The 13,071-nt window shown below is 47.8% G+C and overlaps 1 protein-coding gene across 1 annotated transcript; it reads left to right on the top strand.

The window, feature by feature from the left end:
* The first annotated feature begins 1,025 nt into the window (after window positions 1-1,025).
* Window positions 1,026-3,065, top strand: LOC133902476 (BURP domain-containing protein 14-like). Its single transcript, XM_062344075.1, has 2 exons — window positions 1,026-1,086; window positions 1,195-3,065. Exons 1-2 carry the CDS (start codon window positions 1,026-1,028, stop codon window positions 3,063-3,065), a joined length of 1,932 nt encoding a protein of 643 aa, XP_062200059.1.
* The last annotated feature ends 10,006 nt before the right edge of the window (window positions 3,066-13,071 follow it).

Genomic DNA, 13,071 nt, shown 5'->3' with positions numbered 1-13,071 from the left:
CTATGTTGCAATAGTTCTAACTTAATGTTGCAATAATCTACCTAAAATGTTGCAAGCTTGAATGTCTTTCTACCATATCCAGTTATGCCTTCTACAAAATTATGATGGAATAGTTTATTTTTTATGTTGCTTATGAAATGTTGCATATGTTAACTCATGCTTCATGACCTTTAGATGTTGCACTTGCATATATTAACTTATGTTTCACTTAGGACAATCTCCTAAGTGAAGATGTTGCAATAGCTTTTTCCGTATGCTGCGGAAGTGAATTTGGTTTATTGCGAGCGTCGAAATTCTGATCTCGTGGTAGGGAACTTGATATTTTAGATCTGAGACAAGGTTTATTCAATTTTGTTGTGGATTGGTTAAGGAGTCGAGCTCCTCGACAATCTTCGTGGGGAGCTCGAGGGTGAGTGACCACACGAGGAAGAATTGTAGGTTCACCTAGTGATGTTGCATGAAATAAGATCTGATGTTGAGGTGAGATTTTTCTGTCAGGATCGGATGGTGTAAGGTTGTCTAGCTCCTACAATTGTATGATAACGGATGTGTCCGATGCCAGCGCTCGAATAAGACGTCCGAGCGATAGTTCCGCCCTTATTAATACCAAAAAATCCAGGGGAAATACTTTGCTGTTGCTTAATACTCCTTGCTGCTTGGCCACGCAAATATTCCTTCTGCTGCTCCAGTAAGCCAGCATACCGTGAAAATTAGCACTACCAAGAAGTCCATAGATTCACAATCCAGACTGCAGATTTATATTTTGCGAGGTGAGAACAACACAATTGCCCAAACCCACGGCTCAGACTTGGACTGAAAGAGTCTCAGTTTGAACAGAGTAACATCTCTTCTGAATTCTGACTCCTCGAATGCATGGCATCAGTGTGCAGCTCCCAAACTCGCTCACCTATTTCATTCACACACACGCCCCTTCGCCCTCCCTCCAAACTTCCCTGCTCCTATAAATCTCTCTCTGCAACCCAACTAGCTCCTCGCTTCCAAACGCCAGGCTGCAACCCGCAACAATGGCGTTCCCTCGCCGCCCTCACCTCCTCCTGGCCCTCACCATTTTGCTACTCCTCTGCCATCTGACACGTGCAACCCCACCACCTTCACCTTCACCGTTGTCCAATGCCACCCCGCCGTCCCCAGCGCCGACGCCGCCCACTCGGTTGCCATCACGAGGCTTGCCACGGCTGATCCCGGCGTGGTCGCTGCCGGTGAACCCGTTCACGGTGAAGGCGGCGTTTATCCGATACTGGAACCGGAAGGTGCGCAGCAACAGCCCGCACCCGCCGGCCTTCTTCTTTGCCAAGCTCTCCCCGCTATCGGCCCCGGACGCCGCCGCGTTCTCCACCCTGGCCTCCGCGGGCAAGCTGGCGTCCCGCCTCCGCGACTTCTGTGCCGCGGCGTCCCTGCTCTGCCCCTCCACCCCCGCGGCGTCCTGGTCGGCGTCGTCCTCGAACGTGGAGGGTGCCGCGGGCGCAGCCTCCGGCGGTCCTGGGGCCGCCGCGCCGTTCAAGAACTACGAGAACGGCAACTTCAGCAGCTACGGCAACAGCGGTGGCGGCGGCGCCGACCAGTTCGCGGTCTACTCGAGGGGGAAGAGCGGCCCCGTCGACTCTTTCCGGCGGTACGGCAAGGGCTCACTGGGGCGGAACGACTCCTTCACGACCTACGAGACGGAGGGCAACGTCGGGACGTCCAGCTTCAACTCGTACACCACCAGTGCAACTGGCGGCCGTGGCGAGTTCGCCGGCTACGCCGGACAGACCAACACGGTGGCCGCGACATTCGCCACCTACGACACCACCGGCAACGGCCGCGCCCACGAGTTCACAGCGTACGCGCAGGACGCGAACTCAGGCGTCGAGAGCTTCACCGGGTACGGTAAGACCGCGAACGGCGCGGGCGAGTCCTTCAAGACCTACGGCAACCACTCCAACACGATCGCCTCCGGTTTCATCAACTATGGCGAGAAGGCGAACGGCTTAAACGACACGTTCACGTCCTACGGCCTCGACGGGAACGCCCCCGAGAACACGTTCCGGAGCTACGCCTCCGGCAGCAACGCCGGCGTCGACGAGTTCAAGGGGTACAGGGACGAAGCCAACGTCGGCGACGACAGCTTCACGTCCTACGCGAACAACGCCAATGGCGCAGTCGCCGACTTCGACAGCTACGGCAAGTCGGCCAACCCAGGGAGCGTGGCGTTCAAGGGATACGGCCAGGGCTTGAACCCCGACCACCGCATCGGGTTCACGCACTACTCGGGCGACAACACGACTTTCAAGGCGTACTCCAACGAAGGCGTCGAGTTCAAGGAGTACCAGAACATGTCAAAGATGGAGGTGTCGAAGACGGCCGCAGCAGCGACGGCGCCCGGGCACCGGCTGCCCAAGTGGTCGCCGGAGCCAGGGAAGTTCTTCCGGGAGAGGGACCTCATGATGGGCAACCGAATGCCAATGCCGGACATCAGCGACAAGATGCCGCGACGGGCGTTCCTGCCAAGGGACATTGCAACGAAGATACCATTCGTGGCGGAAGCCGTGTCAGCGTTGTTCGGAGCGCCACCAGGCACAGCAATGAGGCAGGTGGTCGAGTTGACAGTGGCCGAGTGCGCGCGCCCACCCAGCCGGGGCGAGACCAAGCGGTGCACGACTTCGGCCGAGGACATGGTGGACTTCGCCGTGGAGATGCTGGGCAGCAACATCGCCGTGCGAAGCACCGAGTCCACGGCGGGCAGCGGCAGGGACGTCCGGCTCGGCAAGGTCACCGGCATTGCCGCCGGCAGCGTGACGCGGTCCGTGTCGTGCCATCAGAGCCTGTTCCCGTACCTAGTGTACTACTGTCACTCAGTGCCACACGTCCGGCTGTACGAGGCCGACATCCTGGACGTGGATTCCAACCGGAAGATCAACCATGGTGTGGCCATCTGCCATCTCGAGACGTCCGATTGGAGCCCGAACCACGGGGCGTTCATCGCGCTTGGTGGAAAACCCGGTGATATTGAGGTGTGCCATTGGATCTTCGAGGGAGACATGACTTGGACAGCAGCTGATTGATCCGATCATAGCCGGCCGTTCGATTAACTTTTTCTGCTTATTCTTGTCAATTTAAGAAAGACCTATCTCTGCTTAGTGTTATTCAATTTAAGAATGATATTTGGAAATTGTCATCATTCAATAGTATGGTCATACTATATTGTCGATCAAATTGTTTTTGCCGTGGTAAATCAGAGAAGCGACTTAAATACGTGAGATACTTAGTAAAAGTGCAGTGGTGGTTTGGAAGCACCTTGTGCATGAAGTGCCTAGTTCGTTTTCCAACCTAAATCAGTAACGGAACCGTGATCTTGTTGAACAAAAAACGATCTACTTCCTTTGCAGAGTGTCTAGTGGATCATTAACCATCTTGCGCTCAGCATCGAAGACCATGATGTCATCCATCGACTTATGGACCATTTTTTACTGAGTAGTTTGGTTTAGTTTATATTGATGGTATTTGCATCCATATGAGCTTATTTGGCCAGGGAACTTCGCCACTAGTTTCAGTAGATTTCAAGTTGCCCTTTCGTTTATACTGGACTTTCAAGTGTTACTATGACACAGTGAATGTGTTGTACCCTCTACTCACCAGGAATAAAAATATAGGTTTGCTCTTTATGTGTCTCATTAAGACATAATTTTTTTCTTCAGTAGTAGACAATGTACCCATTAACAGCGAGACACTTGTGATGACTTCATGATGATAGTGAACACAAGTGAGACACTTCTTTTTACATGTCCACGGGAGCACAAGTGAGAGACTTTTTTTCGTTCAGTTTTAAATCTTGATCTTCAAAAGCAGTTTCATCTTCCAAATTTCTTTGTTTATATTTGATACACTATTATTCATTAAAGCTTTATGCACTGATCAACAATTTCTTTTTTAAGATAATTATCAACAATTTCTTGCTTACTTTTACCGTTCTGTGATGTCATGGTGCACAAAATTGAACTCAGATAATGACCAGCAATTTCATTGGACAACCAAAAACTTGAACTCAGATAACAATCACTACTCCGAACTCAAATAATCAATGCCCCGATCTAAAGTACTCAGAAAAGGCCCGTTTGCAACCACTAAATTGCACACGTAACAGCTTTTTAATCTTGGCATGAATCATGTTCCCCCGTGTTCCGAATAGAGCCTGATTAGGCAGGTATAGTGCCATGGACACAATTTACTGTAAAACTAAGAAGAAATATGGTCCATGACTCGATGCGGACGGGAATCTCATATGTGAGTTTATTGCATTTCTTAGCACTCATGCTGGATCGGGAACGACAAGGACCACCGAAGGTTCATTTGTATCCGAGGGCCTTCAAGATGCAGGCTGCCAAGTGCGCTTGGTCGACGGGAGGCGCGATCGCAGTTGAGGATGGCTCCTGGAGTCGGCAGGGACGCGTGCGACCGTGGTCGCCGAGCGAAGAATCCGTGGTCGCCGAGCGAAGAATCGGGCTACCCGAGTTGCTAAATTCAAAGCCTGATCCTGGCCCGAAGGACGCTTTCTGGTTGCAAGCTGAGGCCCAAGACTGGTTTTCCGGGGCCTGGTTGGATCGGGTTTGTCCGATTGGTCTGCCCATGGATAGGTCTATCTCATAGTAAACACTTTTTTTTTACCTGTTCATGGGAGCACAAGTGAGGACCCTTCGGAAGAAAAAATACTTATAATTCGACATAAGCCATCATAAGCTATTGAAGCATTCAGAAGCTCTGACCCTCCAAGCCTTCTGCACTTAGATTTATATTAGTATCTCCCTCGACTACTCGCAAAGGATCCATCTGATTAGGTCTAAATCTATCTAGGCTAGCTACGCACTCCCTTATAATAGTCTCAGAGAATAATACAAAATAGACAAGACGTATGACTATTATTCTAAGAGGCCTGAAGCTGTATCAAAACCCTTCTATGTGCTCTGTGATTCATCTACTCAAAGTATCCCCTACATCTTCTACAGGTTCGTAAGATCGTCGGTCCATCAATTGTGGATAGTTGGCGCCGTTCGTGCGAATCATGACAATAGGCATTGATACATCTACACACGATAAGCCGTCAACTTTGCCCAAGCTTGCACCGAGGACCGGTTTCTCGGACGAGGGGTTCTACGATAACTTCACCTCCTCGACCAATGACGAGCTAGCGATCGACCAGGTAGATCTCGACTAAGATCTAATTGGCGATGATTCCGGCGATGAGGTAAGTCGCTTTATGGATCAATGTGCCAAAGACTATGGCATCGAGTTTAAACCACTTGGCTGCCAAGTCACAAGTCGGAATCCTCCCCCGCAACTTCTGACAACATGGATTGTCGAGATACCTACCGAAGCAATCCAATGATAAATTCATGATAGATCTGGACTCCTCCTCTAGTGGAGATTACCCCTGAGAAGTCTTTGCTATTGGAGACGGGGATGACAGTCTGGGCAATCATGATAATGATCCTGCAAACACATAGATCCCTGTCGCTTTGGTTCCAGGCGACGGCTAGCTTTCGCTAGCCACGCCTTCCCAGATCCAAAACCCGAACGGAACATGGGATATGACATCTCCTAACCATCAGCAAGGGACTCAACGCTATAGATCTGCAACGGCACAGATGCTCCTCCATCTACAAGAGGCTCTCATGCACCCTTCAATTGCATATTTGAAAACTCTCACCAGTAAGGGCTGGATTGACTCAGTGACTGGCATGATGAAGGAGGCTTTCATTCAGGCCGAGAACTCCCATCTAACCATTGCCGGGAACTCCCTTCTCATGATGGATCAGACTCAGAGAGGCATAATCTCTGGAACAAGACGGCCCGAGAAGATAACCGAGCAACTAACCGCCGAAGGACCTCACCGGTCAAACATCATGCGATTAATGAGATTTGCGCGAGGCTATCAACCAGTGGAGGCGCTTGAAGACACCCGAGGAGGCATCAACTTCACCTCGACGATCTGATCGGAGGATATCCCGGCACTGCTTGAGCTGGGGTTGGTCTCCGACCCCCATGGATAGAACACCTGTGGCCACCCGGACTGAGCCAGGTGCCATCAACGGGTGCTAGGTGTCAGAACCCCGACCTCAGGTTCCCCTGTGCCTCATATGTCAGTCCCTGGATCAAGTAGCTGATACGCACAGAATTCTCTAGAATGATATCAAATATAAACTTTGAATAAAATAAAGTAAATAATTATCTGAAAGGCGCAAAAGATGGTCTTGTGAATAAGTATCCACAGTAGACCAGCCAGGCAAAAGAGCCTACAACACAGCATAGCGAAACAAACGATGCAACCCAATACCACAGGCAACTCGGGTGCGGACACAACCTTAGACTTCTTCTCTTTGACTCCACCTGGGTTGAGGTTGATCTCCATCTCAACAATCTGAAAGCAGCAAGATCGAGTACGGAAGGTACTCAACAAGTCCTATACTACTTTAAGGAGTTGACAGATGCATAATGGATATTTCAAGGATAAAGCTTTCACTACGCCAGAACAACATATTAGTGACGGGTGATAACCATCATTAGTGACGGTTACCACACCCGTCACTCTTATTGCGTCACTAATGATAAAACATTAGTGACGGGTTGGGACCCATCACTAATGACAATCACCAGTAACAGATCATAATTGAGACCCGTCACTAAAATACATCTCCTATGGCCTGAGAAGGTCTATAGCCCATCACTGTGATCGTCATTAGTGACGGGTCTATGATACCCATCACTAATAATCGATCCCCAATGACAGGTAGATTTCTAACCCGTCTCTAGTACTCGATAATTAGTGACAGGTTCTAACCACAACCCGTCACTGGTGACCGAGTCATTAGTGATGGGTAAATTTTCAATCCGTCTCTGGGATTCTATCATTAGTGACGAGTGCTAACAAAAACCCACCTCTAGTGACCGAGTCATTGGTGACGGGTATATTTATCACCCGTCACTAACTATCTAGAACCAGTGATGGGTAGCTACAACCCATCACTGGTGACCGAGTTATCAGCGATGGGGTGTTACCACCCGTCACTGGTTATGAGTCATCAGTGATGGGTGTATTTACCACCCATCACTAATGACGGAGTCCCAGAGACGGGTTGGAAGGCTACCCGTCACTAGGACTCGGTCATCAGTGATGGGTGAATGTACCACCCGTCACTAATGTTCTCATTCCCCGAAGGGATTTACCTATTTTTTTGGCTATATCCTGAAGCAATGTCGGGATTTGGCAATCGTATTCTCCTGCAAATAAGACACATCCAAATACAAATGTAACCACAAATTACATAATCACATTGTAGGGACATCCAGATACGACCAACATTGTAGGGACAAAGTCACAAGATATGCAACCACAAATTATATAATCAAAAGTCCTCGAAACGTACAACGGCGCAAGTCCACATCTAGATAGTTACAAATTACATAAGTCGAAAGTGCAACCACAAATTACATAAGTCAGAGCCGTGCCTCCCTACAATTGAACTCGCCTTTCAAAGAGACGACTTCGGTCATTAAGAATGAGGCGATCGGTGCTCGAATGTTGGAGAGTGTAGACTCCTCGATGTTGTCGTTCGGTACGCTGAATTCCTGCTTAATGAAAGTAGTTATGGGAAAAGTATGCAATTAGCGTGAGCAAAATTATATTATCATCAGATATTTGTAATGAATAAAAGCAGCATTGAAAAGACTATGCAATTATCTTACATCTAGGGATTTCATATCCTTTGCTGCCATGAATAGCTACATGTGACGCGCAATGTAGAATCCGTAGGAGTTGCCCAGTGGTTGTTGGTGGCACTGGAGAAGGAAAAAAAATGTGGTAGTAGAGTATTTGCAAATATGTCTGCTGGCACTTACCGTGAAGGCGGTCTTATTGTGTGCGGGGCTCCTTCGGATCGTACTTTGGATCACAGCACATATACTTACCGAAAGCCCTACATGCGAAGAGGGATCCAATAGTCAACATTTGGTGTAAGTTTCAAAAGTTCAATATGTAACCTAAGTCATGAAGAGCTTACTCGTCGAGGATTTATTTGACAACAGTATAGTCACGTTGTCCCAGTTCACCGTTATGTCCCACCACTGGTCTTGATGAATAGAGGTACCAGACCAAGTTCCACTTGGGGCAATGACCAGTAAGATCCAATGGCCACCTGTGTTGTGGGCTTCCATCAGGTAGTCCCTCTTCGAAAAGTGGCTCATTGCCCTAGCCACATATTCCACAATGAATTGCCTTTGTTGTTGCATCATAGAAATCGACATATTATGGGGGTAAAGGAATCCGAAGGGCTCCTTCCTCATTTCTTGTATCAAGTGTCTACAGATAAGAAATTAGTTAGATTGGAGAATTTAGTGGTAATAATTAACAAACGTCTATTTTGAAAGGGCTTACAATGTAAAGCATCGCAATAACCCAACTCCAGGCCATCGAGGTTGAAGAGGTCGTATAAGTCGTTGAAGCCCACGAGGAAGTAGCCGTCCCTAGTCAAGAAGTGACGATTTTGGTAATATAAGACAACGAAAATCTTCCTCTCTCTACAACCTTGCAGGTAGAAATTATGCCACTCAACAGAAAGTTGTCCCATCCACCGAAGTGGATCTGCCAGAAGCAAGGCCTTCTCAGGCTTGAATTTTGGGTTTGCCGTAGTCCAAGCTTCCCCTATCTGGCACTTCTTAGCGAATGAGTCCTTACCAGAGGACTTGGATTTCTTCGGCAGCTGCTTCTTGGACCCTGGGCTGGACTTCTTCTTCTTCCTTGTACTGCCCTTAGGTTGCTTAATTGTAGATGGCAGAGTGGGCAAAGGCTTCTTCTTCTTCTTTGGGCTGCCCTCAGGCATAACTGTAGATGGCGAAGTGACCAAAGGTGACACAACTAGCGTATCTCGAGGCTGAGGTTGGGGGTAGGGAACTTAAACGTCCAGACGGATCGCTCCTATATGGTTCCGTGTGCACCACATTGTCCCCCCTCTTCCATTGGATCCTTTGATGACGAGCTTGACTCAGCTTTTGTATCTCATCATTGGGGGGGGGGGGGGGGACAGGCAAATCTGTGTCCACAGCATTGGCATGTACAAAATCCATGAAGACCATGGCATAGCTAGGACGTATCGGGATCGTATGTAACACCTAGACATTTGGATGCACCTTGCCCTTTGCAACCTCAATATAGTAGCCTCCAGGTCTTATGACTAGCGAGCACAGCGTGGGCCTATCGACAAGGTCTATGGTACCGGGCTCCACAGATGGAGAGAAGGCAGGTTGTTCAACCTCCATGGAGGCTTGACTACTCTTGTGTCCAGCAATGGGGCTACCACCTGTTGGTGCACTAGGAATTATGACTCCTTGTGCTGCAAACCTTTGCAAGACGTCTTGATAAACGATCTCCCTAATTGACTGGGTCAATGCTTCCACATCTATTGGGACCGACCTCTTCCTCTTCTTATAAATCCTGACGTGTTCGGGGAAGCCTAACTTCCAACCCTGGGAACTGGACACGCCTCGAACGCGACCTGTGTGCTCAGGATTTCCCAGCGTAGTGGAGAGCACGTCATGTTCCCTGACCCTAGTGGATGAACCTTCGGAGGAGTGGGTAGCTATTTCTTTCACCTTTTGAGCAACTGACTCGGTTTTGCTAGATTTGAAGGTGATTTCTCCACTATCTGATAGCGTACCGCTCGCGCGCAAATATGATTGCGATCATCCCAAGAATTGCAACCAAGGGTTCTCGCGGCCTTCGTTGGCTAACTTTGCATCCTCCACCTGCCATTTATCCCTTTTCTCCACGTACCCACCTGTGCCCAGGTTGTGATTCTGCTTGTTCTTTGCCCGAAGGTGCTTCTTTGCTAAACTCTCATTTTGGAACGTCTCAGAGCTCTTCAACGCCACAAAAGCTTCCCAATCCTCTCTTTTAATATATGGGTACTTGTTGAAGGGCTCCAAATCTTTTGCCATATACTCATTTATAAGCTTGCTCGTGTGGTTTCTCTGAAGTTTGGCGATCATTTTCATAGAAACCCTGCAAGCCTTCGCCTTCATGTTCTCCAGGAACTCCAAAAACGTATTGACACCATCATTGAACAAGGCGTTCTTTTGATCCACAGTGAGGTCATCGAACTTTGGCAGGGTCAATGGCACCCTCTCCCAAGCATTAAGGCATGCGAGCTTCCGCAACATCTGCAGGGCCTTCTTCTCCGTAGGCATGCCATCATCATTGATTTCCATGACGGTAATCTTTTCAGTCGGCCACTTTGCTTGTGCCCTTGGCTTTCACACTGTTGTTCCACTGGGACCTAGTTGTGTAGACATCTGACAGGGAGCTTGTGCTTCGTTAGATGATCCCGATGACTCATTGGCAGACATCTAGTAGATACGAATACACAGATACAATTATAGAAGTCTTAGTAACTATATTCACTTTTATATGAATTTATGAAAATATGATGTATTTCTAATCTAAAGCGAAGGTTCCTAGTTAATTTCTAATAGGCAAAGATATGTCCTAATCCCATTCGAGGATATGTGACCCGAGTAGGTTTCCATGCTCTTGTATAGTTCTAGAGAAAAATTTTGGCAGCACCTCTCTTCTTATAAATATGACGAGTTTCCAAGTCATATTTATAATCAAACACTCCCGAACGGGAGACGACATAATAGGTTACGCAACCTAAATTCATTTTTAGGATTTTCTTACAAATTTAGTTTTCATTTCCTAAATGTCATCATCAAAGAAATATGCATACATATAAACTTGAATAAAATGACTAGAACTTGCATATAGGTAAATAGGACTAGAAGAAGCATCTATGATTACTACTGGAAGCATATGAATCGATCATATTGGTTTGGCTGCTTACAACTACATTTAAGCATATGCATCAAAAACATTCAAGCAAATAGTAGCTTAACTAGTAGCAAATAATAGCTTAACTAAAACTAAAGCTTAACTGAAACAATAGCAAATAGTAGTAGTAATCAATTTCAATTTCAATTCCTTTTGTGTTTAAACTACAACAGTTTTCTGAAGTTGATTTATACAACAATAGGAACCATTTTGGATAAAGTATAGCCACCTGCATTTGCATTCTCTGGGACTTCCAAAGGGTTCTGGAGCTCCAATATTTTTACTAACCACACAAGTTGGTGGGCTTGGACTTACACTAGGTGAGGATGATGGTGGAAGGCGTCGGTGAGGAGGGGAGCACAGTGGCGCGGGCTCCTCGGAGTCAGGGTGCTCGTCGGGGAGGAGGTGATGGTGGTGTGGGCTCCTTGGCGTCGGGGTAGTCGGGGATGAGGTCGCAGGGGAAGACGACGTCGGGGAGAGGGATGGGGACAACAAAGAGACGGCGGCGACCTCGGGGACGACCGGGAGAAGGAGGCGAGGAGGAATGGGTGGCAGGCGGAGCGGGACTTAGGCAAAATTGGAGGCTAGGGTTCCCGGGCCCGCTATTTATAAATATATCATTAGTGACGGGTAAATTTACCAACCGTCACTAATGTTCGGGTCACAATGACGGGTGAACTTACCACCCGTTACTAATGATTGGGTCACAGTGATGGGTGGATTTGCCACCTCATCACTGGAACTTGTTAATTAGTGACGGGTGATAAATTAACCCATCAATAATGACCTCTTTACTGACATGTGACCTTATCACCCGTTACTAATGTGCTCATCACTCTAAGGGTTTTACTTGTATACTGGATGCATCCTGAAGCGAAGTCAGGATTTGGCAGCCATCTTTTCCTGCAAATAAGACATATCCAGATATATTCATGCCATAATCACCATTCATTTGAAGATATGCAACCACAAATTACATAATCACATTGTAGGGACATCTAGATACATTGAAATTGAGACTTAACATATTACAAATTTGATGATAAATAAGTTCATCACTCCAAAAGTAGGTTCGGATTACACAAAAAAATACCCATCCAGACTATAAAAGAAGGGTGCTAAATCCAAATTGCTAAATTCGGATTACCACCATAAACCTAGGTAAGTAATGAACTATGATTCACCAGTGTCATCGTCGGAGTTGCCACCGGCGATGACCATCTCCTCCTCCTCCTCCTCCTCCTCGTTGGTCATGTTGGAGTCGCACATCTCCTCATCCTCCTGTCATCGTCGGTCACATCGGAGTCACCGCCCATCTCCTCATCCTCCTCCTCTTCGTCGGTCACATCGAAGTCGCCACCCATCTCCTCCTCCTCCTCCTCTTCGTCGTCGTCGTTGGTGTCAGAGTCGCTGCCCATCTCGTCATCCTCCTACTTCTCCTTCTCCTCCTCGCCGACGTCGATGTCGGAGTCACCACCCATCTCCACCTCCTCCGCCAAGAGGTGTGCGATGGCCTCCACTGTTTCCTCGGCTACGCTAATGAGTTTCACCTCATGGACGGTGCGAGCGATCACCTTGTCATTGGTAATCACTTCCTCCTTATCATCCTCCTCCTCCGCCTCCACCATCAACAGGTCCCAATCGATGTAGTCATCGTCGGGGGCTGGCACCGAGGATGACGACACCAAGTCCTTGTCGTTGGCGGCCATAGATGATGCTGGATTAGAGGAGCAGGGCAAGGGGTGCGGTGGCATCAAGGAAGATGTGTAAATCGGAGGAATGGGTGGCGGGCATGCAGGACTTAGGAAAAATTAGAGGCTAGGGTGGCGGGCGTTCCAGGCCTACTATTTATAATCATACCATTAGTGACGGGTGAACTTACCACCTGTCACTAATGTTCAGATAACAATGACGGGTGAATTTACCACCCTTCAATAATGATTTGCCACCACATCACTGAGACTTGTTAATTAGTTCGGGTGGTAAATTCACCCATCACTAATGACCTCTTTACTGACGCATGACTTTATCACCCATCACTAATGATCTCATCCCTCTAAGGGAGTTATGTGTATACTGGCTACATCCTGAAGCAAAGTCAGGATTTGGTAGCCTTCTCCTCTTGCAAACATATCACAAATTTGAGGTTACATTGAAATTCAGACTTAACTGAATATCACAAATATTACAAATTT

The sequence above is a fragment of the Phragmites australis genome, chromosome 20 (assembly GCF_958298935.1).
Source record: "Phragmites australis chromosome 20, lpPhrAust1.1, whole genome shotgun sequence".
In the NCBI taxonomy this organism is placed as follows: domain Eukaryota; kingdom Viridiplantae; phylum Streptophyta; class Magnoliopsida; order Poales; family Poaceae; genus Phragmites; species Phragmites australis.
Note: the sequence above shows the minus strand (reverse complement) of the source record. Positions and strands in the feature narration are given on the sequence as shown.

Excerpts from the sequence above, each read along its gene's own strand:
- LOC133902476 (XM_062344075.1), top strand. The coding sequence starts at position 1,026 with ATGGCGTTCCCTCGCCGCCCTCACCTCCTCCTGGCCCTCACCATTTTG. Across the intron at positions 1,087-1,194 it reads CATTTTGCTACTCCTCTGCC|GGCTGATCCCGGCGTGGTCG; the intron begins ATCTGACACGTG and ends GAGGCTTGCCAC.